General features: G+C 37.0%; 1 protein-coding gene across 3 annotated transcripts in view; it reads left to right on the plus strand.

Moving 5' to 3' along the window:
• Positions 1 to 25893, plus strand: part of AKAP6 (A-kinase anchoring protein 6) — a 256262-nt gene that overhangs the window by 27037 nt on the left and 203332 nt on the right. For all 3 annotated transcript variants that reach the window (XM_036384804.2, XM_036384805.2, XM_036384806.2), the window contains exon 2: positions 19346 to 19703. In XM_036384804.2, the coding sequence (XP_036240697.1) occupies positions 19389 to 19703 (315 nt within the window). In that variant the 5' untranslated portion in view covers positions 19346 to 19388. The remainder of the gene's footprint in view (positions 1 to 19345; positions 19704 to 25893) is intronic.

Genomic DNA, 25893 nt, shown 5'->3' on the forward strand with positions numbered 1-25893 from the left:
ATGGTGCAGAATGTCAGTGAACTGAACTTTTGAATGAAAGTTCAATTATTTCTTAATACTACTCTTGCTTGGTTTACTCAGACTGTAGTATGTCTACATATATTTTCTGAAAAAAAACAACATGGGGGAGGGAAAGCAGTGGTTTAGATGTTTGAGGCCGGCAGGGCAGTTTTTAGTTAAACATAATAAAAGTGGTTGTATTGTGATGAAGAGGTATAATACATCATGAAATTTAAAATGGGCAAAGGAGGTGATAAAGAGAACTTGTGTTAATGGCCCATAACGCAATGATCAAATACAAAGGATAACTGAACACCTGTAGTTTTAAAGGACCTCTCAAGAGAACGATACTAATGCTGTAGAAAAACTGGGTAAATCTGTTATGACTCTTCAAAGCAGTGTGGTAAAAGGACAGATTTAGGGCTCTGTTAGCAGAGTCTGCAGTAGGCATGCAGTCTCAACTGCCAGGGCTTGCACAGCTGGAAGTGTGATGGAGTTAGGGAAGCAGGGTGGTACTAGGGTCACATAGCCCCTAACATTGTGGCTTGGGGTTTTGCTTTATGCACAGTAACAGCAAACCGCCCACAATGTCCTTGTCAGGTCATGTTCGTGTGGCACATCATGTACACAAATGATTAATTTTTGCTAATTTGGACTGGGAGAGAGTATTGAGAAGTGTAGTGTAACAATACTTGATTGGTCTGTTGGGGACAGAGGAGAAATTTCCCCCCTTACTGCTTCTATGTCTTGGAGGAAATGCTGGAGCAGGGTTTCCAGCAGGTGAGCAGCTGTGGCCAGCTGTCCCCTGGCCCCACCAGCTGCCCCCTGTCTCCTTCCCTCTTAAAAGGACCTTAGACACAGGGGCACAGATTTTGTCACTTAGGCAACTGTCAGCATGGTTGTCAAGAGTCCAACAGGCACAAAGATCAGCTCTCGGGATTGTGAGGAATGTGTGTGCAGCCATCTGTGGCACTAGCAAAAGTTCAGTGGCATGGTAGCACACATGTCTGCACACCCAGCTATGTGGCAGGGGTGCCTGGGGCAGGCTGAGGCTCACCTCCCCCTGCAGGGTGAGCAGCTCTTCTGTGAACAGCTACTGACAAAACGAGATGCAAAACTTATGAGCTTGGAATGCAAAATCCAACAGGACTATTTATACTCCTGTGAACAGTTAGCCACTGACAGCTCCATATCTCATACTACACAAACAAAAGCTGTGGTAATGGCAGCTGATGCAGATTCTTGCTGTTTAGTCATGCCAGCCTTCTCTTGCATGGCGTCAGCTCAGATCCTGTAGAGATTGCGCGTACTTTTTCCCCAAGAGAGGGACATGTTTTTTTCAAGGCTGTGAGTCATGCTTTGCTATTCTTTTATTCTGAAGCTTAACAGAAAAGATCTGATGCACAGTTTGTGGAGTGTATAAGTGAGGTTATAAATCCCTCATTCTGGAAAGGGTTAGACTGAGTCTATAATGTATGTGACGGTTGTGGTTTGACAACAATCCCATGGCGTGTCACAGCAGTTTTACAGGAACTGCAGACAGACTTGCTGCTTAGAACCATATTTACATAAACAATTCTGCAGCTCTTCGAAGATGGAGCAGTTCTGTGAGTCAGTGAATTTCCAATTGCTTACATGTCAAATGAAAAGATATCTATTGGAATGAAACCATGAGTAATAGAAACTGAAGCAATATGCAAGATTGCAGTAATCACAGAATATATTGCAATACTTTTGAAATGGTTGTGAATGTTAGTACACAACGTTCAGATTCTGCTTTGGTATTTTACGAATTAACCAGAATCATTCCATGAAATAGGTGAAAAGTAATGAAAGAAGAGGTCTATTTTCCTCCTTCTGTCGGGCTGTGTCTTCAAGGGTTGCAACAGCCTAACTATTCCTGACTCTCTGACTATGCACTTTTGGAAGCAGATCTATTCTTTGTCACTTACAATAAACACCTCTTTTTGAAACTTATTTTCAGTGTCAGAAACTTCTATTACTAGTAGCCTGAATCAAACCAGCACGATGCATAGAGTAATAGAACCTAAAGGAAGGCAGCCAGAATAGGCTTGCTGCTTTACCAGTCACGTTACTTCAGCTCTACTTCAGGAAACATTTATTTAAAGACTGTCCTGAAGATGATGTCTATTGTCTGTTTTCTGAAAATCTGGAAAAAAGTTAGTGGCTGAAAGTTTATTAGAATAATTTATTTAATGGATTAAAGAAAAATCCTTAATCCATTTTTTTTATTGGATTGTCTGAATTTTCCTCAGAAATATATTTTCTGTAGAAATATAGAAAGATACAGATTAAGAAAAAACCCCTCCATAAATATTAAAAAGTGTTCTTACAGTAAAGCTTCTTTGACTTGAGTCTCCTTTTTCCTTCAAAAGTGCTTTGAAATAAAATTTGTTTTTTGCCACACTAGAAAATTTATTAGAAATTCTAAGAGATGGCAAAATTCATTATTTTTAGCATGCTTTTACTAGTGAATCTCTTCATTTGGTGGCAGTAGAGAGGTTATAAGTAAAACAGGTATTAGATATTCACAACAGTAATAACAATAAACTAAGAATTGTTTACAGCATGATCAGAAGAGTCAGATCCATTTTTTTTCTGGTCATTCAGCATTCTTTACTGTAGTGTTGTGAAATGTAGTATGGCCCAAGGGTCTGAATTCTGACTGCAGAAATCCTCATTTATGTTTCAGCAACCTTTCTGACATTTTAATTTCCTGAACAGTCTCTAGATTTTAAAGTTGTAGAATTTTTGTATGTGTTTGGGCCAAGTTACTTTCACTTGGCTGTTATATTTCTTTTTCAATGAGCAACAGGCAGGGAATCCACTTTTTTTTTCTCGGTAATTTGATTATCATGATTAATTGCCTTATTTCTGGAGACTGTCATAATTTGAACTTTTCTGGCTTCAACTTTCATACTTGAATATCTTTTTAAACATCTCTCTTTTTACTTCAATGACTTTTGTCACGCACATACCAGTTTTTTGACATTTTTTTTAATGATGTGTATCCCACACCTCCATACAACATTCCATTCTCACAATTGCTTATATTCAGAGGCAGTGCTATTTTTTTTCCTACTGTTCCCAGGATTCTCCCATATGTTAGGTATTGATTGCACTCCTTGATCATTGGTGTCCAACCCTACATTTTTTAGATTAAAATGCATTTTGTTTATTGTTCTAGTTTTCAGAAAGCATGACCTTAGCCACCAGTGTGAGTCATCTGAAAAGCAGGGGAGCTTCTTGCTGTAGCCAGACTGGTCCTTCTTTAGCTTTCCACCAGTCTGTCTATCTGCAAGAATTATGAGCAGTGTTTTAATTTTTGCCTCCAGATCACTGGTGTAAATGTCAAATAGCGTTGGGCCTTGCTAATCCCTGTGGGATCTCGCTCAAAACAGCCTTGTCTGATTCCCCACCAAAGGCTTCTTCCCACGATCCCTTAGCTAGCAAGCCACATCTTTGTTTCTTTTGGTGTGTGCTTTATTTCTGTTGAAAAAACACTCCATGATTTATTGGTGTTTACTTCTCCTCACTGTAAGCATGACTTTGAGGTTAGCAGGCCCTCACTCTTGCCACAGGAAACCCTGCCTATGTGCCTGAATAGAAGCAATCAGCTCAGAAAGTGAATAGGCTGCTATGGGAAAACCTGCAGTATTTTACCTTGTTTCTTTCCTTGCTGGAGAAGTGCATCTCCTGCCTCTAGGCCCATTTCAGCTGTGTCTGTTAAAAATGAGCAGATATTTTCAACCAGAAAGAGATTCAGGGCAGCAGAGGAATGCAAAGACTGTCACAGCATACTATTCTAAAGAGTTACTCTTTCAATTAACTTTTAAAATTAATGTTCAGTACTGTCCTCTTTCTCTGTTCTCTGGTAGACAAGAAGCTGTTTCCAATTCTGAGTAAGAGTGGGGACAAGATAAAACAGGGTCATTAGTGTTACAGAAGAAAATGCCAATTACTAGCGCGCTGTAAAGGATTCTTTCAAAAACAAAGATGTTTGAAACAAAACATGCATTTGAACTTCCATCAAGAGCAACAGCAAATGCCAGGGTTCACCTCTTGCTTTGCCGCTTTTCTATCATCCTCATTGTGAATATCTATTTATATTTTAAAAATATAAATTAAGGTGAAGTTCATGATGCCGTTACTGTTCATGCAGATACTTTTACACAATGAAACCACTTTACTAGTTCATTATATATTTCTATTTTATCTGTTTGTGTTACACAGTGGCACATAAGCTATCAAGGCAAATTTTTCCAGATTTCAGAACATTCAGAGAGAATGTTCACTCCAAAAGAATTGCATGTCTTGGCATTTAGAGCTACTTTTTTGATGTATGGGATGACAGTTTCTTACTGATGAAGCAGTAAGTTGTAGGGTAGCTGTTCAGCTGCATTCAGTTAATGTTGTTTCATGAATGGACAAGCAGAACACTTCTGGTGAGTCATGCAAGGCTTGATGCTGGCATATGCACCATTCATACTTGGTGATGAAGGGGAAGATATTCCTAACACAGGTTTTAAAGGTCTGGTGGAGTGGGACTCTCACCAAGAATAGGTTTGCACCATCCTAGAGTATTCTGCCTGCTCTATGTCTTGAAGATCAGTTTTCCTGTAGCTCCTATGTCATAGCTAATATCCTAGATATTGAATAGGCATATCTAGGCAATAGGCCTGGGCAATGGTGTTTGAACAAATGAGTTGAATTCTCTCATTTCTAGTGGGTAGATACTGGTCAGGAAAATGGCTGCTACTTAAGAATCACTGGGTATGAGGTTGTTTTGTAGATGAGTTTAAAAAGAACCTAACCTAATTTTAAGAATGAGAAGTTAATTAAATTAGAAAGGAGTATGACAAGAGAAGGGGTAGAAAGCTGTTTAGTCATAGATGTTTAATGAGACTGCAGTCTAATCAAATTGTGGATGTCTCTGTTGCCCAAACTTGCATGAAATCACATTGAGAATTTTCAAAATAATTACAAAGTTTAACTATGTATGTGGCTATGAAAAAAATCTATCAAACAAAAACCCGTTTTTGAAGTGAATATTAGGGCTGCTTCTGAAATCCACTCATGTTTTTACTTTTTTTTATGCAGCCACGGCTGACCTTTTTTCCAAGCTATTTATTGTTTTACTCATAGACCTTTCCTTTACTTAGTAACTGCTTAGAATAATTTTGTATTGCAGAGTTACTGAATAGCAGACTATAATGATTTTTTATGTACATTTTTATGGCCTTTATAAAGGGATGTTAAACAAACAAGCATGTGATATCATTATTTACCTGCAGTACAGTATTGAATATGATCTTCTTTCAAGGAGGAGATCATAATGCCCTTACATGTGCTCCTCAAAGAACAAAGGAAGATAAACATGCAGGATCATGGAATGGCTAAAAATGACAGGGCAGTGAACATGAGTAAATTACAGTATCAAGCAAATCTAGAAATGATTTTGCAGTTCTGGTACTTTCTTGGGACTACAGAAAAGGAAACACCTAAATTTGCTTGCACCAGTCTTGAAGAAAGCCCTGTGCTGTGTAAGGCATGTATATCCACAGTGCATTTTACTCTGCCTTTCCCTTCATTCTAAGTTACTGTTTACAGCCTTTAATGCCTAAAATTCCAATATATCAATGGGGCTGCACTTTGTTGCCTCTGGTGTATACTGAAAAGTGTTATTGGCCTGAGCAATTTGCTCATCAAAGAATGGAAACAGAGCTATAGGGAGGTGATTTACTAATTCAATAAATGCCGATGAGCAGTAGAGAGAAGGTGTCTGACATGGTTTGTTCTTCATCTACACAATAGAGAGCGTGAATGGCAGCACCTAGAGCAGGAAAATATTTACCATGTAACAATCTTCCTATGATATGTTCCATCTCATAATATAATTTGTTCCTCCTAAAAGTGTTTATCAGTGAATGGAAGAACAAGCTTGGGAAGGAAAATTATCTTATTACATTATCCTATATAAATTATTGTTCAAAGCTCAGAGGAGTTTTTAAGCTATCACAGTTTGCATTCTACAAAGAAGTATTTGTAATCCTTGCAAAATCAATTCTTCTGAACATAAAAGACCAACAGATCCACTCATCCATGGTTCTGTTTCCCTTTTGCTTTGCAAAACAATTTTAAGACAGAAACATCTGTTTCTGTTTAAAACATTCAAGGGGTGTAGTTACCAATTAGAAGAGTGATGCAGAAAATATCCATGTCATCTTAACTGTGTTGGCAACTGCAGAGGAAATTATCTTCCCAGCAAACCCTCCCTCCCTCCCTCCCTCTTAGCTTTTCACAGATTTCAAGATTTTTCTAGAAAAAATGTTATCATTTGTAGTGGGCTCTATAGATAGCATTTAATTCCACAGCTGCTGGGAACACAGACATTTCTAGCATTTTCCACTGTTTCTCCTGACACTTTCTGACAGATGGAATATCCCAGTCCATCAATTCAGTCACTAGGCTCTAGAATAACTGAAGCTCATCACAATCTTTTCTGAGTTTATGAGCTAGACCACTGTTGTTGTTGTTGTTTGGTTTTTTTTAACTTATTTTTGGAGTTTGTTTCTTTACTACTTCTCTGCTCAAGCACCTAACCAATGTTTGATGTGTTACTTTTTTCTGCTTGAAGGGAACATAGTCCTGAAAGTGAAATTACCAACATGAAGCCATTTTTATGAAAACAGACTTAAAAACAATCATAGAATAGCCTGAGTTAGAAGGGACAGCTATTGGTCATCTAGCTCCTTCCCATGGACAGGGACACCTTCTACTAGATAAGGTTGCTCAGAGCCACACCCAACCTGCCTTGAATGCTTCCAGGGATGGACTGTCCACAGCTTCTCTGGGTGACCTGGCCAGTGCCTCATCCCCCTCCCAGTAAAGAATTTCTTCCTAATATCTAGTTTATCCTGTTCGCTTTCACTTTGGAGCCGTTCCCTTTTGTATCACTACACAGCCTTGTAAAAAGTCCCTCTCCATTTTGTAGCTCCCCTCAGGTACTGGAAGGCTGCAATTAGGTCATGCTGCTGCCTTCTTTTCTCCCAGCTGAACAACCCAAATTGTGTCAGCCTTTCCTTACAGGAGACATGCTCCATCCCTCTGATCATCTTGGTGGCCCTCCTCTGGAGTCACTCCAGCAGCTCCTTGTCCTTCCTCTGCTGGGACCCCAGAGCTGGATGCAGCCCTGCAGGTGGGGTCTCACCAGAGCAGCGGAACAGAATAGACACAAATGTTCTTCATAGATTGTCTCTTTCCTTGTTAAATCTGTCGGGCTACTTTTGTACAATGTAGGAGACATGTTTTAGTGCAAAAAATATGTTCCAATCAGTGTTAAGTGTTAGGTGTATTTAAATCAATAATTTTGACTATTGCATTTTCATATTATAATGGCAATACATACATATACTTATATATTTTATCATTTATATTTAGGTGGGATCTTACACTAACTTGTTGAAATGTAGTTATGGTTGGTTTTGAGTAATATTGCTATTTATTTGAATTCTTGTCTCTATTTCTCAGAAGTGTAAATGTCCAGGAGAAAAGAAAGATAAAAAAGAAAGATCCAAAGAAATTCCACTCCATGGACTGGTTCAATGGTGGGATGACTGAAATGTGCAAATCCAATGGTGTTTAGTAAGATAATTTTCTTTACCACTTTGGTTTCATCTAGGTCTGTTTCTACAGACTTTTACTATACCTGCAATGCACTGAAGTTACCCACTGGCATGAAAGAGGTATAGAAATAGGAACTAGTGTAATAATTTATAAACTATATGTCTTTGAATAAGTGAAAGTGCACCTCTGCACTGTTAGTTTTGAAGAAAGTGGATATTTCAGCAGAAGAAAAGATAAGGCTGTTAATTCTGAGACTTTTTACCATTTTGTATGGTCTGTGGCTGGTCAGAATGTACTTCAAGTTAGTAATCCCATGTGTGTATATCATGAAAGTAGAATAACACATGTAAATTGGAATTTAACAGATGGTTAAACAGAGCAGAGATTGTGTCATTAAAAATTTTTGACAAAACACATTTTTTCTGAATCAAATTTGGACATATATTGCATTTTCTACCTGCTAAATCAGGTTCCCAAAGACCTATCCCTGACTGGGGTTTACAAATCTGAAAGGAGAGGAATGTCTTTTATCCAAATAAGAACAGTCACACATGCTGTGCAATTCAGAATTATGTGAAGGTTTTCCTCCAGTTCCATATGAAGAACAAGCAAGCAGAATAATGTTTTTCCTCTATTTTCTTTGCAACTGAACAATTTACTGAATACTTGACAACTTGCCACACAAAAATAAATCACATTTACTAAATGTGAAGTGTTATGCCTGGATAAAACCATTTTGTATTTGGAAGGAAAAAGTGGTGGAGTAGTTCTTCTTCTATTCACAAGTGGCTGCAGGTATTTTTAAGCAAGAGCTCTAATTTCTGCTTCCTCTAGGAACTGGCATCTACTCTGAAAGAAAGCACCTTAAACAGAACTTTATGAGGTGTTTTGAGTGAAGCTTGCTCAGTTGTTGCAGTTTAATTCTATTTTTTAAAACTTCTTTTAATGCAGTTGTTGGAATTGAGGTCTGAGCATTCCCAAGTGATGATCCTGAAATTTCAGGTAGCTGTAGGTTCTGTAAAATCATGTTTGTTTTTCCATCTGTCTGAACAAAAACTTGAATTTTCAAGTAAAAATTCAGTATTTTTACTTATGCTGAAAACCCGTGTTCGTTGTGTTACTGCAGTCATCACAGCTGCTTGGTTTAGTGCATCACAGGTTGGCAACAGCAAATAACTAAATTGAACCTCTCCAAGAACTATTTCAGAACAGTCTTGAGAAAACAGTTTAGCATGTTTTGAACTTTTTAGTGGGTTTCTAAGCCTTTTACTCACCTCCAAATTCCTTGGTTTAGTTCAGGAACAAATAAGTGCCATGGAAGAAATGCTATTTTGTGAACATTTCAAACCTAAAAAGCAGTGGAAGTCTCATGGAATTTCAATCCCAATTTCCAGACTAAAAGCCACATAGAGCATAAACAGATGCATAGTATTTTCAATACAGAATTTGCTGTTTAAGGTTGGAAAGCACATAGAGAATGGCATGAATTTTTATAAATTCAATCATTTGATGCTTAAAAAATTATTATTGAAATTGCATCTGAGATTGCAATCATTACCATACATCTGCATGTACCATACATACAGTTCTGAAATGACTGTGCATTATTTTTCTACCTTTTAGCATTTTTCCATAATAACTTTTTTCCTGGAAGAATAAAATATCCTGCATGCATACAGTTCAGAGCTGTATGTTTACACAGGTGTCTGAACAAATTTTGCCATTTTGACTTGCTTTTCCTGAGCAAAAATATAACTAAAAAAATACCCCATAAATTGAAGACATATGATTGACTTGTAACAGTGTGTTCAAATGACTGACATAAATGTATTTTTTGAATTAGGTGTTATTTCATCATAATGGACAGTTTTTTAATGTACAAAATTTGAAGGTCAAACAGAACAAGAAAATATAGAATAAAACTTTAAATAATAACATGGGTAACAATTGCTATTACTTCTGGATAAGTGACTATTTCTCCATTCTGCCCATTTATAGTTTGCCTTTTTCATTCCCTTTGCACATAATTGGTACTAGGATGGAAAAGTTGCTGAACTGGAAATAGCAGTGATTTTATTTACATATATATATACATATATATACTGACTTGAAATGTAACCAAACAAAAATACCAGTTCATACAATTATTTCAGTTTTTCACTAAGTGTTGAGATTCTATTGGTTTTTTAGGTGCTTGATCTAAAATGTCATTTGCATAGCAGATTAATGGACCTCCTGTGGACTGTTTTATGGCATCTCTGTTAATTTTAATATTTAATTAATATTATTAACTTGTTCAGTACAATTCTGAAAATAAGAGAATTATGTGAGTTGTGCAGATTGACTAAAAGTGTACACCATATATATATACATGGGGAAGGGGGAGTTTGCAGCTCTTTTATTCATAAAATGTGCTGGTGCAAATATCACCTGCTGGTGGCAGCAGATGGGGTAAGATCTGTCATTCTCGAGCTACTCTTATGAAGAAAGAGGTATCTTAAGATCCTATTTACTGAGTATAATTATTTCTGGTCCTGGAAAATTTAATATAAATCCTCAGTTACATTCCCAGGAGAATCTTCTGTGCTTGAAAGCATTCAGAGAAGTCTCAGAACATGATGCTATGTGTATTTTTATATCAGGAGAAAAAAAACAATAAACCAAAATGAACAACCTTAGCTGACTGCACATTGTCATTGTGCAGCAGGACATTGTGTAGCCCAGTCATAATGAGGCAGAAAACAAAGGCAATGTTTTCCAAGTTACAGGGATTCAAGGATCTGAATCAGAAATATCCAAACCTGCTTATTCTCACATACAAGTAGCTTCTGTAGCTGTAGCCTGACATCTTTCTCTTCAATTCCAGCCCACAGATTACTATAAAAATCAAGTTGCAACCTACTGTGCAGGTGGTCAGGTTCTGTGATATCTGTTCTTATACTGCAGTTTGGTCAGGACCCATTGTGCAAGGTCATCTTGGAGATGGTTTTTAGTTTTGTAAGGTGATCTCTTCACCATCTTATCTGTTTGATCTTACAAAGAAGTTTCTGTATATGGGTGTCTCTTTGTCCTGTTGTCTTAGAATAAGAGTCAAAATCATTGAGGAAGGCAGGAAGAAAGAAAAAAGCTACCTGGAGTAGGTAAAATTCCTATGCAGAGTCCTTGTTCCCTGTAGTGAGACACTGAGCTTTAAATCTATATCCTTCCCCTTCCCTTCCCTTCTCCTCATTCTAGCCATATTTTCTAGAGTTCTTGTGTCATTTCTTAAGTACAGTTATAGTAGCATCCAATCCACCATGTAAAGCCTTAGAATGGAGGCAGCTGCTTCCCATGATAACAAGACACTGTGTGCAAACAATGAAAACAACCTTACAGTTTTATAGGTTATGCTGAATAGTACTGACTTTTCTTTCCTGTGCTTGCCTTTAGGAAGCAAAGAGTTTTATCCTACTTAACAATTTGTAACTGTGGGTATCTTTAAACCAAAATTTTTACTCACAGCAGTTTGCAGTTTGGGGATTGTTGACTTATGTTAATATCTTTTAACTACTTAAGGTTTGAAGAAATAATTTTGTACCATGAATTTTCAGAACCATCAAAATTTTTTTGTCCTCTTCTAATTTAACCTAATTTTGGTGTAGCTGATCAAGTTTATGACAGATGAAAGCAGTGTAATATATGAGAACTACTTAAAAGGGTAAAAACAGTTGTGCCTTAATTTTGTGTGTTGTGGTCAATTGACTGATTTCACAACAGGACTAGATATCTATTTTTAGCTGACCAGTAAATCAACATGAAGTGGCAGGATTTTATCCACATCATGATTGAGGAGGAAAGAATTTGCAGAATAGTTACTGAAGCCATGGGTCATCCTTGTAGTACACCAAGCATTTTAATGTATATAAAAAATTAATCCCCAAAATAAAGAAACTATTTTACACTGCACTATTACTGCACTGTGATAGCTGAATGTCTGAAACAAATGGCATGCACACATTTGATAGTGTGTTACTGACATGAGGCACTACCATGAACCAAAACAACAGAGCAGAACCTTTCATGAGCATGACTCAGTACAATAAAACAGCTTCTGGTCCAAAGAACTTGGTCTATTTCTGTGAATCCCCAAACTGAGAAAAAAAGCAATTTCTTTGGTGTTCTTTTAAAGAAGACCTGAGAAAATATTATACTGAACAGCTAATTTTTTATAGTTAAACCTTACATGATAGTGAGAATTTACAGGGGCAGTTAGTCACAGAGTGTTGTGTCTCATATTACACAGAACACTGATTTTCACAAGGGCTCTCTGGTCTCAGCAGCTGCCTTGTCCATAATTCTAAAAAGTAGCAGTTTCTTCAAAATTATACATTTATTATGATAATTTTTTAAAAATTTAATGTAACAAAACTAGTTTCAGAAATGATGGCATGTCTTGTGGCTATTTTGATTTATTTATCATTAGGACTGGGGCTGGGGCAATTTAAGTACCTTGAGTTGCACTGTTGGGTCTGACGTATTAATGTTGTGCCCTGAAGAATTCTGCAGGTAGATTGCTGTTGGTTTGGTTTTGGTTTTTTTTAATAACATTTGTACTGATTGACAGAACATCCACTATTGCAGTACCTGTAACATATTTAAGGAAGAATCTGAAATTATGGTCTTTCTGCTAGAGAAAGATGTAAGACTTGGAAGGCAGTGAGACATTGGCTGCGGCTGACAGACTTTGTACAATACATGTGAGAAACTTCTTATCTGATCTTTTATGAGGTCATATTGCTCCTTGATACATGTAATTCATTTCTTATAAGCAGCTTCCCTAATTAAAAGGAATAAGCTCATTTAGCCCCTGGAAAATTTTCCCAGAAAAAAATGTTAAGATTTCTCCTAAGTGATTAGCATTTATTTGCAATGAAACTAGAGTGTGAAATTGAAGTGAAACATTATTTTTCTTTGCCCTAACTTTGAGCTGAGAGTTGCACCAGTTTCTTTCATTCTGCTGTGATAGGAGAAACAGCTCACAATGTTCTCACTTATATCTCACTGCCTCTGTCTATACTGAAAGACCATTTTAAATCCAGATTAATGTTCGGCCAAGCCTAATCTTGATTTTGCTATCTTCTAATTTAAAAGATGTTTCACACTATCTCTTTGGAGAAAAATTTTGGAACAAGACACCATCTTCTTGCTAGAGTAATTATTATGCATCCTTCACCATCTGACTTTTGTAGCTGAAGGGGAAAATTATATTTGCAAGTATTTTGCTCAGACTTAGCCACTAGAATGACAAAAATGACTTTATCCAGGAAAGCTAAAACAACCTGCCCAAATGCGCAAATCAAAAAAAAAACAAACAAAAAACCACTCAAATGTGTGCTGAAACATCAGTGTATAAAAATTGCCTCTATGTGCTGATGGCTTTTTGGAGTGAAAATTAGGACAACAAAGGCCCAAGATGGTGTAGAGCAGTTAGCTAATAAAGGATGTTGAAGTAATGATGAGTTAATATGAAGCAGCTAATTTGTCTTTGTCCATTTTAATGCTAATCTCTTTGTAGTACATCATCTCCCAGACAGTGTTACTTACTGAAGGGCAAACCTGTACAGAGTTAGAAAGACCAGGAAACACAACTGCTCATCACAATATGCTTGACTCTCTGAATACATTTCTCTGTCTGTATGAGTCTGGCACTACACAATTGTTTTCAATGTCTGTATATGTTGTAGTGTAGAATTTTTTCTGATGTGCCTCATGGCAGTTGTCTAGTGGGATCATTTCCAGCTAGCCTCCCTGCTTTTGTGTAAGTGAGAACATAAAATTATATGAGCTAGGAGCAGATAAATTTCATGCACTTTCAGGCAAGACTTCACCTTTTCTGTGGTTGGATTGTTTTTTCTTTTTCATATACATAACTTAATATTTGTCTTTAGAAGTCTAGTCTTATATGTTATTGCTCAATTTTTTTGCCTTGTGACATCTTTCATTTACTCAGAGTTGATATTTGCCCCAATACCTCCTACAAACCTTTTCCACTTGATTTTTCACCCATTTTTCAGGTCATTAATCTGTTTATTGAGAAACATAGTGCTTAGCAGCGGTTTCTGTGAAACCCTGCTTGTGATCTGCATTTGCTCTTCATTCCACTGTTTATTGTTTTCATTAATTGTCCATGCAAGGACCTTCCTTCTTATGTCATGGCTATTTAGACTCATTTAGCCTTTGGCATTGAATCTTGTCAAAAGCATTTTGTTGGAATACACCAGTAGTATGCTTTTCAGGAACAGGAGGGGAAGGGTCTTCTTCTAAAAAAAATGGTGTTGCCTCATTCTGCTACAGTTTCCACAAGTTTTCATGGCATAAACATCATGTGAAAGGATCTGCAGAACCTTTCTTTGCAATCTGATATCCTAAGAACCAAAGCAGTTCCAAAGAGAAGGTCATGCACACCACAACCAGCAATTTGCCTGTTTTACCCCGGCTTCTTGGAGATTGCCTGGGTATGAAATGCCTGGACCTTATGGGCTGTGTTGGTTTGTTTCACAGTCTCTCCTGCTAGGCCATCACTTCCATACAGATCCTTTGCTAAATCCTCTAGTAGAATTTCCACTTTCCCTGATTTGCCACAATAATTTCCAGTTTCTGGCTGAACACTTGCCTTTGAGTTCCACATTTTCCTTCACCTCGTATTAGAAAAAGAAACTGTAAATAACTAAGATTCTGTTGGGTCATTGTGCTGTCTAAAATTCTGATTTATTCACATAATCAGGAACTTGAACATCCATGGTTGGATTTCCTCAGTTAAAAATTGATGGTCTGGCTTTGCTGCCATTAAAGGTTTGGGGGCATACTTTTTAATGGACTTTAAGTCAGTCACATTAAAAACTGTAATCGTGATTCATGTTAGTGTTTATGTTTAATACTGGAATTACTGTGCAAGCCTCTCTGGTCTATATCCTGAAGGAATCAAGGCATCATCCTGTTCCCTATCAGATGTACTTTCTAAGAGTGTCATATATGAAATAGGAGGCCAAGCAGTCCTAAATTTAAAATTGTCCAGTTTGGTCAGAATTTTAAATATAATCATAGGATAATTGCAAAGGAGGTATTTCTGAAACACATTCACTAGGCATGATATGAAGAGAAAACCTAAACTGGGTCCATTAGAATTCAGTTATTGCAAAGCTTTTTACTTCTTAAATCATATAAGAAATCAGGAACAAGATCAGTGTAGCATGTGATATTAAATTCAATTTGCTCTTTATGTAACTGACATGATATATTTCAGGTTTTTTGTTCACTGACATAATTTATCTTTGTAGTTGATACAGTTGATTACATTTTCAAGGAAAAGTATAATGAGCCTTAAACTTGGCAGAGAATTCCTGAGACTACTGAAATGGAAAAGACATTATAACGTAACTTGTCTGTGAGACATTTGTTTTCACTGTATCTATTCAAGAAAATTCAGCATCAATGAGCTCGTTAAATCTGATGTTAAAATTTACATCATTAGATTTCAAAGCCAACAAGCACACAAAATTATTTATTGATGGAGTTTCTCTGGGTTTTTTGTGGCATTTTTGGGATTGCAATAAATTATTTACGTGACAGACAGGTGGCTGTATAGTGATTGCAGCTGATTTTAACAATATGTGACAGTAAGGGAAATTAGAGCTCATTAACATTCATTCGGCCCAGTGTCTGCACCACTGATCAATGACTGGACTACTCCATGGCTTAAAATGCTTAATGATGCTTTGTTTGACAGGAGCTAACTGCTGTTGGAGGAAAGGGTGGATGATCTGATGCTGGCAGAGTGAATGTGGCCTGCAATTTATAAACAAGGGAAATGTGAACAACTGGGGAGCAGAATGAGTGCGAGAAGCCTTCCAAGGCTTGTGGTGATTGATAAACTTTATTATGGTTGACACAGACATTGTATGTTTTGTGCAAGAGTGTTAGCATCTGACTGAGCAGAAAAGCAGGGGAAAGTGAGATTGTCTGTGTGATTAGTGGAAGGTAATCAGCCATCTGCTCGGTGTAATGCACTTACTGAAGATGAAGATAGAAAGCATATGTGTGCATGTGCTTACACAGGATCTCTCACCTTTTATACAAGGATCCATGGCAATGTAAAACTGTATATGAAGAATTAACACAAGGCAAAAAAATATGTTCAATTCATCTATTTTTTTTCTCCCACCAGAAGGAATGCAAGCTGTGGTGGCTGTGTTATATAGTTCTTAATTGTGCCCCTCAGCAGACTGAAACAGTAGCTTTTGAAGTGGCAGAAATAAATAATTGGAGGAGTATTTTTTAGAAATAATGGTATCATAACTCTCAGTCTGATTGTGATGATGAAAAAAAGGTTATGCCCTACACATGTTGAAAGATGGATTTTTTTATTGGTCAGGACATTTGACATTGCATTTTTATCTGTTCACCTGCAAATTTAAAATCAGCTGGTTTGTATAACTCTTCTGGGTAGAGAAGAGGTTTGACTTAGAAACAAGCTGGGATGTGATTTAGTAGGGCTTGCACACCTAAAACTGTCATTGATGCTCCCAGATGTGATGCAGAAAATGAGACTGAGCATAGCTTTTGAGTTTTATAAAAAAAAATTTTGGAGTGATAAGGTCCTGCTTAGAAGGAAAATAATTCTTTCTTTACCTCATTAAAAAATAAAAAATTGCAAGGTATAAAGATCACCTCGAAAAAAATTTATTCGGTTTTGATTTGTGTTCTAACACTTATTGTAGTGGTTTGCAATTCACTATTTGTATATTTTGTCACAAAATCTGGAAAAAACAAAATACTCCAGAAACATAATCAAATTTAAGGCCAGCATTTAAATCAGTCACTTAAAATATCAATATAGGAGCCCAAAGTATTGTTTATTTTTTCTAGCACAACCTACTTCTGATCCCAGAGCGTTTCGGCAGGTTTTATACCTCCTGAATTGCATAAAATAGATATGTCTATGAGGTTGGCTGTTGCTGCCGGGCCTTGTTTGCTATTTCGCACTCCAACATCAGCATTTTGCAAAAGCCCCTCTGCGCGGAGGATTTCCCCGATTCCGGTCGGTACCCAGGGCGTGCCGCGCGTGGGGCCGGGCGCTCCCCGGCCGTGTCAGCGCGGGCGGAGCTGGGCACGGGAGGGACGCGGGGCTTTCGCCTTCTCCGCCGGCTGTCGGAGCTCCAGAGTGGCCGCCCTCCTTCGCTCCCGTGTTCTCGGAGGGCGCAGGATGAACCTTCCGGTTGTCCTTTCTCGCAGCACAGTTGGATGATGATGGTGCCTTTTTATTCTGCAAGAATCAATATAAAGAAATCTGTGTCCTGGTGTTTGGATTCAGTCATTTATAGCTGCAAGTTTAGCCTTTCAGGCATTTGTGAGCTTTTTAAAGCTTTCGCAGACCTTGCTAATTAGCATCCACAGAGCATTTTGTTACTTTTGTATAATTTTTTAAGAAGATGAAAAGAATTATTTATTTAAAAATTTCTCCCCGTATTCGTAATTGAAGTGTTGCAACTTGTGATCTGGCAGAAAGGGAAGAATGCAAAGGACTTGACTGTAAGAGCTGCTCGGATTAAGGAGGCATTAGCTGTAATGCTGGAGAGCCACTCTTACAGAGTCGAGCACACCGTAACAAAAACCAGGTCAGCAGGTTCCTAATGGTTGCTAATTGCCCACTCAGTGCATGAAAGCTAGAAGTGCTCTGCATGCAGCATGGAGCAGCTTTTGTTTGCTTCTGCAGGAGCATGTTTTCATTTCTCTTTGCTAATTGCTTTAATGTCCTCACTAGAGCTGAGTCATACTGAAAAACTCTGCAAGAGTGCCAGGGTTGTTTTGTTTTGGTTTGTTGGTTTTTTTTTTTTTTTTTGTGAAAAAACTAGGAAGCAATCACTACTCTTCTTGTGCTTTGGTATCATTTAGTGATTCACAGCTGTTTCTCTGGTAGGCGTGTTTAACAGTAAACATGCAGAAATAAGGACCACGTGTGTTTCACCAAACTTTCACTTTCAGGAGGAAATAATGTGAAGAATATGTTTAAAATGTTGAGATAGTTTCAGCTGTTGGGTGAATTCTGTGCTTTTAGAACTGGGGCTATGATCAGCAATGTCTCAGACAAAAATGTTATTACACTGATTTTTTTCGAACAATTTATGTTGAGTACTTATAGCAACAGAGTTTAAGCTGAAAAATAGGTAATGTAAAGAGATGAACTTAGAAAATACTCAGCACCCTGAATTGTTACTTTCACCCACCTTTGCTGCAGAACTTTTTATTTAACACCATTTAATTAATAATTTTTTCAAAATTTGAGCTAAAAGAGTTGGAAAAATTGTAAGCAGGCCATGAGAATATTTGGATTCTTCTTTCATTTCCTTTGCTTAATTGCACTGATAGAAAATTTTGTCCTGAAGTGCCTAATTTATATTTAGTGTTAATATTTAGTGTAACTTTAACATACTGTTTTGTGAGCGTGATAGATATGCAGACACTGATTTACTAAGTAGTGGCAGGGTAGAAAATAAAATCAAATTAACACAAAATATAATTTTTTGGTCCTTCCTGGTTATGACAAGTGAAATTGTGACTAGATACTTTGGTGCTCTCACTGCCTGCAGGAATAGTCTCTGAGTACTGAGACTCCCCATGAAATATTTACGAATATAACTCAGTAGTCACAGTGTTGATTGAACAGTGAAAAGTCTGGTTTTTCCTACAATCTTAGAGATTTTATGTTAACCCCAAACAAGTTTACTTATTTATTTTTTGGTTTGTTTTTGGTTTTGTGGGTTTTGGTTTTTTTTTTCCTTTTTTTTTATGCATAGATTTTATGGCAGCCTTCTTCATGTGTAGTACACACATAACTAGAACATACAGAGGAAGAAGTACAAAGTAAAATGTTTTAGTTATTTACTTTTTTCAATGGATCTCATAAGTGTATATTGATGACACAGCATTTGGCCTTTCATAAAGCCACTTTGTTAAATGATGTTTTAATTTTAGGTACATGTTTTGACCTTGGGAATTATTACATCTATGCTTTGTTAGAATTGTTGCTCATTGCAACAGTTCTCAATCTAACAAAACTAGTAGAATTTAAAGTTCAAAAGGAAAATCAAGAAATCAACCAACTGTCCTCAATAATTGCTTCAAGTTTCTGTGCAAATTTTTTGTTGTGCATGATCAATAGTTGAGTGGACAGTAGGGAAATTTATTTATATCTTGAAATATTCTGTTTTTAGTCTTAAATTTCAGGCCAAGGAACATGTTCCACTATGTACTAGTTTATGGATACCAGTCTTGTATTAACTTGTGGAGTTCAGTAAAGTTCTGCTGACTTTGTCAATGTTCATTTATTTATGTTACAGTTGTAAAAAATCAGAACATATTTTCATTAATGAAAACTGTAATTTCTAAGGTGATTGGAAATGAAATGGAAAATTACAATTGGAAATTACAATGAGAGAAATGCAATAGTTGTTACTTTACTCATACAAAGATGACATTCAAATCAGCAAAGTTATTTTGAAAAAAACTATTTGGTCTTGAACTTCAGTATAGATTTTTAGGGGGAAGAATTTATTTAGGTATGCAATACATCTCAGGCATTAGCATTTACTCCTTGTCTCTGAGCATTTTGTTGCTGAATTTGGTCTCAAAACAGTGGTGTGTTTTCTTTTTATCTTTGCAGCTGGTTTTGAAAGAAGTATGGTTTAGGCTTTGACACGCTAGCCATGGATGTAGCACTTTCTCCCATGAGGACACAAGAACTGGATCCGATGCCATCTGATGCCTCTCCCATGCTCATAAACATGACTCCTACGGTGGAACAAGAAGGGGAAGGGGACGTCATGAAGGACCTTGACTCTGGCCAGCAGTATGAGAAGCCCCCTCCTCTGCACACTGGGGCTGACTGGAAGATTGTTCTCCACTTGCCAGAGATTGAGACCTGGCTGCGGGTGACGTCCGAGAGGGTGCGGGACCTGACCTACTCTGTCCAGCAGGACTCGGACAGCAAGCACGTGGATGTGCATCTGGTGCAGCTGAAGGTATGAGGGGGTTTATATCACAGGCTTCTCAGGGAAGGGGTCTCATTCAACTCTGCTGTTAGTAAAATCAACAGAAGGGCTTTTCCTAACTGCTGAAACATATCTGACAGCCTGGGTTAAAAAGGGAATAAATCCTTTTAAGGGAGATAATAGAAACTACTCAATTATCAGATTTTTTGCAATGTTCTTTGCTCATCGCTTAATTTAACAGTCATAACCATATCCATGAATGTGTTCATACTCCAAAAGCAAGTGATAAGACATTATCAGTAACCTGACTGGACATCTCACAAGTGCCCAGAAATATTCCCACTGATTTTAAAGGGCTTCTGTACCCAAAACTCCCAAATGAAATTCCAATAAAATTCCCAGCATTCCAGTACACGGGGCCACTCATTTGAAATTCAAGGCAAAATTCAAATAGTTAATGCCTGGGACCTTAAGTGTATGTTCATTTGCATGGCCTGGTTTGCTGCAGCAGATGAAGCATGCTTTTGAGGGTAGCAGTCTCCAAAAATAGCACAAATGTTATCTCTTCAGAGTGAGCTGTCTTCAGAGTTACATTCTGAAGCCTGTTTATGTGAACACAGTCTTCCTTCACACTCAGTGCAGTGGTATTTTATTTGTGTTTATTTTAGGCCTGTAGCTGTAAGCTGTCTTAAAATACAACACTGTATACTAACACCAACCAGAGTGATGGTACTGTAATAAATTCTAACCAAATAGAGAGCTGATCTTGATTTATTAATGATCCCACCATTTTGCTAAAAAAATTAGGATAGACATTGCCAGCTTTTGACAAAAAGAAAGGACTAAATCCACAATGTGCAGTAAGTTTTTAGCAGATACTGTGAGAAGATTGCTGCAGGCAGGCATGAGAAGTCTTGCTGGGCTTGGTGCTAGTCCTGATCTGGAATTGCTTGTGGCTGTATTAGCACAGTGCTGAGCTGAAACTGGAGCTCTGTGGAGCTTGTGGGTGGTGTTTGCACCCAGCTTTGGACTGGTTCAAAGCACAAGCAGAACTGTTTTGTGCCTGCTTATGAAATGAGAATGTTCTGTGCATGCAGCTCACCCTCATATGTCCACTAATACAATTTATTTATAAATTGAGTCAGTGCATGAATAGCATTCTTCATGGTTTTTCATCTTTCTAGAGTTTATTTGTGAAGTCACAAGAGTCAACAGGAGTTCATAAAATACTGTCCTAAGGGTTTTAGCTATGTAAACAAATGAAGGAAAGTTTGAACAAACACATTAGGAATACAGAACTTCTGTAACCTGCTGACCTGTAAAACTCTATACAGACAAAAAGAAATATGACTGTAGAAGCAAGTGTTGTGAAATTATTTTATATGGTATAATATAACATAGACTTTAGATGAATTTTGAATAGTTTATCTAGTATATAACAAAAACTAAGCAAAAGACAAAACAAAAAATCCAAACCAAACAAAAAATCCAACTACATCCTCATACAGATATTGTTTTTCTTCTGTCCTCTGGCAATATTCCTGAGGGACTACTTCCCAATGATGTGTGTCCTTCTGGAACTGTTGTGCCCAGGCTTGACAGTGGGCTCAGTGTGAAGCTTGACCATTGCTGAGTAGACTGGAAAAAGTGTTTCACATATCTCTCAAACAATACATACCAGTTTAGCATTTTCTTACTTTCCAAAACAGCAGGAGATGATTGATTCAAGTTCAGCTTGTAATTCACTGCAGCTCCCAATCTCATTTCCCACAGTGTGGTATTTTCACCTCTTTGTTATCCATGAAATTTTACATGTAGAATTTTACTTTTGTCTATTATTAAACTTTTTTTTTTCTTTTATCTCATTCCACAAGTATCTCCTCCAAGCAGACTCATCGTTTTCATCTGCAAATTTAAGAAATGTTCTTTCTCCTCCCTTGTCCAAATCATAATGGGAAAAATGAATTATATAGATACTGGATAAAAGTCTATAACATAATGGTTTCTGAATATAATTTTCAAAATGCAAATGTAGCAGTAAGACAAACAATTTTTCATTTTCTCATAGTTTGTTTTCCTCAGCCAGGAGATTTCTGATTCCATTTTCATGAATCTTTCTATTTGTTTTGGATGGTTAGAGTTGATTTCTTTCCTCTGGCTGTCAGTTGGCTTGTGGTGATAAGACGGGTTTGGGGATCCAGGCCACAGCAGACTCTTTGTATTATTCCTTGGAAAAATTGCTCAGCACACAGATCATCTCTTTCTCTTGTGAAATTTTTCTCAATATCTCAGTTGCAGATCTGTCTGTGCTTCTGCTCTTTCTGTAATCAAGAGCATTTTTTCTTTATTGTGGCTTGTTCCCTAGGGATTTTGGTGTTTGCTGCTGGTCTCTTTTCGTGCTACATGACTTAAGGCTTTACTAGCCACCACTGATCCTTTGAAAATACTTGTTTGTCTCACTTTTGCTGTGCCCTTTCTCAGAACTAGCCACATAGCATGAGTGGGAGGTTTTTCTTATATTGTCCCTTGAGAAATTTCCTGGAAAGCTCAGCTTCACATGAGTGCTTCAGGAAGATAGTTGGATGAACTGTAACACTTCAGATTCCAGAATGGCCTATTTTAGTCATTCATCTGGCACCACACTTAACTCAAGCTGCTCTATGATACTTTTGCATTGCTCTAACACATTCACTGTAGCTGTTAGCAATTGTGAATATTGTAAAAGAGATTTTTAAAAATTATGGTTTTGCTACAAGCAAATATACAAGTGCTGTCTGTGTCCTTGTATTGTCTTAAAATTCTGAGATGCTTTCATGATCCATTTAGTTTTTTATACTTTTAATAAAATATGTTTGCTTTTACAGCAAAATCTTTTTTGGAATCCTTCTGGGGTGTAACTTGGATTCAGCTCCTGCTCTACTTTATATCCTTTAACTCTCACAAGGAAAGGTTTACTGTTTCAAACTATTGGTAGCTGCTTTCTATCTTTTTGGGAAAAAAAAAAGTAATTTGGGATGATCTAGTGTAATATCCTGTATCGGAGATGTCTGTTAATTTATAACTTATTTTGGAGTTAGCACTTCCCCCCTGCTTTGTGACTTTAGTATCTGAACCATTTATCATATATTGACATAGAAACAAACACAATTTATGCTATGATAGTGTCTTTTTTGCAGACACTGCAGTTGTCTCTCTTTCCAAGTAGAGAGACTTCAGTCATCTTTTTCCAGGATGCTTGGGTTGGTCACAAACATCTTTTGACTGAATCTCTCATCTTTTCCTCTTGACTCCTACCAGAAAATTTTCATGAACTTTGGATAGAGATCAAACATCCTGTAACTATCTCTGTTATCCTTTCGCTATCTCTGTTTCTACTGTTTTGAGGGACAAAGACTTTTTAGTTGCTCTTCTTCCTTGAATTTACATCCTGACTCAGAGGACAGAGTGAGAAATTATCAAAACAAGATGTTAAAGATATTAAAGTGTATTGGAATGCATTAAATCTGCAGTTAGATACAGGTTATTCCTTTTTCCATTACACTTTCGGCATTTTCAAAAAATGTAAAATCCAGGGTACCATAGATATTTCTCTTTCCCCCCTCTTTAATTAGCTTTTTAAAATTTTCTGAGTAGCTTAGTAGGCCTACAGTTTTAAGATTTTCAGTTTTCCCCTGTGGCCTGAGCAGATTCCTTGATTTGGAAAAAAGTCGAGGAATAGCAGAAATAGATCTGTGTTTCTCAAATGTTATCTGGTCAAACAATCAGATTGCTTAGAAACCTTCCAACTTGTCTGGCAATTCTACAGTCTTGCTCAGACTGAAATTTTTATGCAAAAAGATGTGACTTGTTTACCACATCTTAATGTGCTCTACTACAACAACAGCACACCTGTAAAAGCAATCTTGGTTTTGTAGCTCTTAGGCTAACTTCTCTTCTGCCTAAGAGAGGAAAAATCACTTTCCCCACATCGCTCAAAAACTGTCCAAATCCCTTGCTATGTTTTATCAAACATAAACAGAGGCTAATTCTTTGCAGAGGGCCATCCTGGGCTGTTCACTTGCCTACCAGGTCGGTGCCTCCAAGGATGAAAGTAATTATCAAGCCAATTTTCTAGGTACTAATTAAGTTTACAAATTAGTTGCAAAGTTACTTGTCAGGATTTATGGCAATCTGAGCCCAGAAAAGCAAAATTTTAGGCAGTGGGATACTTACAATGAAATGAGCAACAGAGGTGTTTTTGTGGTATTGAGACGTCTCTAAGCTAAATGACAGTTGAGCAAGATGATGCAGGACTGTGCTTTGTATGAACACAGAAAGAGCAGATATATTTTACTGGAGACTCAGTTGCCTTCTAAAGAAAGCTGGATAAAATTAAGATAGAAAGCTGCTGGTTAGAATAAAATAAGAGGCTCAAAGAGTTGGGAGCTAATGAAAAGTAGAAAAAATTGAGAAACAATTACAGGTTCCTACCTGTTTCTGAGTAGAGAAGTGAGTACTGTTTGGTTAGTCTGCTGTTATCTATGTATCAAGGGAATAAAAATAGCTAAAAGCTGGAGAAGCCTTAACTGGTAGGCCAGAGATAATGGAAGATCTTGCTTGCATAATTTATCAGGAGAAATGAATAATTAAAAAATGTTGCAGACAGCATTCTGGACCCTTTTAAGCTTGGACTTTCCTTCTGAAGAGGCAGGAAAGGTGACCAATAAAAAAATGTTGAAATTGGTGTTCTTGTGACGAAGGGTTTTGAATATTCTTTGGAGGGGTAGAACATCAGCACTCGATATTCCATCCAGGCTTGGGCAAAACAGATTAAAAAAAAAAAGAGAAAAGAAAATGCATATGTTACCTGATAGATTCACTTGAGGTCATAGACATGGCCTTTGGAAAGGAATTTTGAACAATGTGTGGAGTATCTAAGCCCTTCCCTTAAAGCAAGGGACAATATGAATAGCTCCTTTAATTAGCTTGAGTTTCTGCAAAGCAAACACCTAACGACACACTGAGCAAAAATTCTGCGACCTGTGGTATTTTTTCCAAGGATAGAGGTGCATTCATTAGTTCTCAGTGACATATTTGGACAGAGAAGGGTGATGTGTAATTCAGGGAGCTTGTAGATATGAGTACTGCAGCATCTGCAATGCTGTGGAGGTGTTGAAGTTGTCCTAAAATAGACATTTAGATTGTTCAGCACTCAGGAGACTTGGAAGAAAAAGGTGAACATTTGCCTGCGATGAGGAAAAAAGTGGGTCTTCTACCACTCGCAGTTTCTTCTAGTTCTAAAATAAAAACTGCAAAATCTCATTTTCATTTAGATATTTACACTTTTGAAACCTACTTACTCCAAAATTTCTGTTGTAGATGTCACCAAGACCTGAATGCATCTAAGTGCACTTTGAATCAATACAAATGATTATTTCTTCCTCTCCATATTGCTCCTACATTAAAATATGTTAATACAGGCTGTAGATAATGAGCTAATATGCTCTACCAATGGTCTCTGGAGAAATATTAAAGTGACTATCATATTCCAGAACAGATGTTACCTATTATAGTCTCCTCCAGCCTATATCTTAGTCTGATTAAAATATAAATATTTACTGGATACAATGCTGTAATGATATAAATTTCATTATGATGAAAAAATTTTGTATGTCAGGCCATTGGGCAAGTTCATTAAGAAATACATTTGCTGAGAGAACATATTGTGTTTAGTATTTGCATATGTAATGATTATAACATATACTGATGTTCAGATTTCCTGGAAAACTGTAAATTAATACTATTTCAGCGGTGTAGATAAGATTTAGTACTATCAAATTTTAAAATCAAATTTTAGATAGGGTAAGATTTAGTACTGTCAAATTTTAAAATGAGAGGTCATCGACAGTATATAATTATCTTTATTCAAAAGTAAGTGATAGGAATTTGTTATGATAGCTGTGACTGTTGCAAGAATTTTTTATGGATATCTATGCAAATATAGATGTGTGTGTAAGCAAAAGCAGACACAAAAGCAATGCCACAAAAATCCTAGGGATTTTTTCTTGATGATTTATGTGAGTCTCTATGTTAGCAGGTAGAATAATATTATGTATTATGACAGTCACCTATTTCTGATCTGCGTTGTGAACGATGATGCTCACAAGTGTTTTCTTGCTTTGTGTATTTCAGTAGTCTTTGTGGATGTATTTCTTATTGGCCATTATAGGGGCTGGGTTTG

This window comes from Molothrus ater, chromosome 6 (assembly GCF_012460135.2).
Source record: "Molothrus ater isolate BHLD 08-10-18 breed brown headed cowbird chromosome 6, BPBGC_Mater_1.1, whole genome shotgun sequence".
Taxonomy (NCBI): Eukaryota; Metazoa; Chordata; class Aves; order Passeriformes; family Icteridae; genus Molothrus; species Molothrus ater.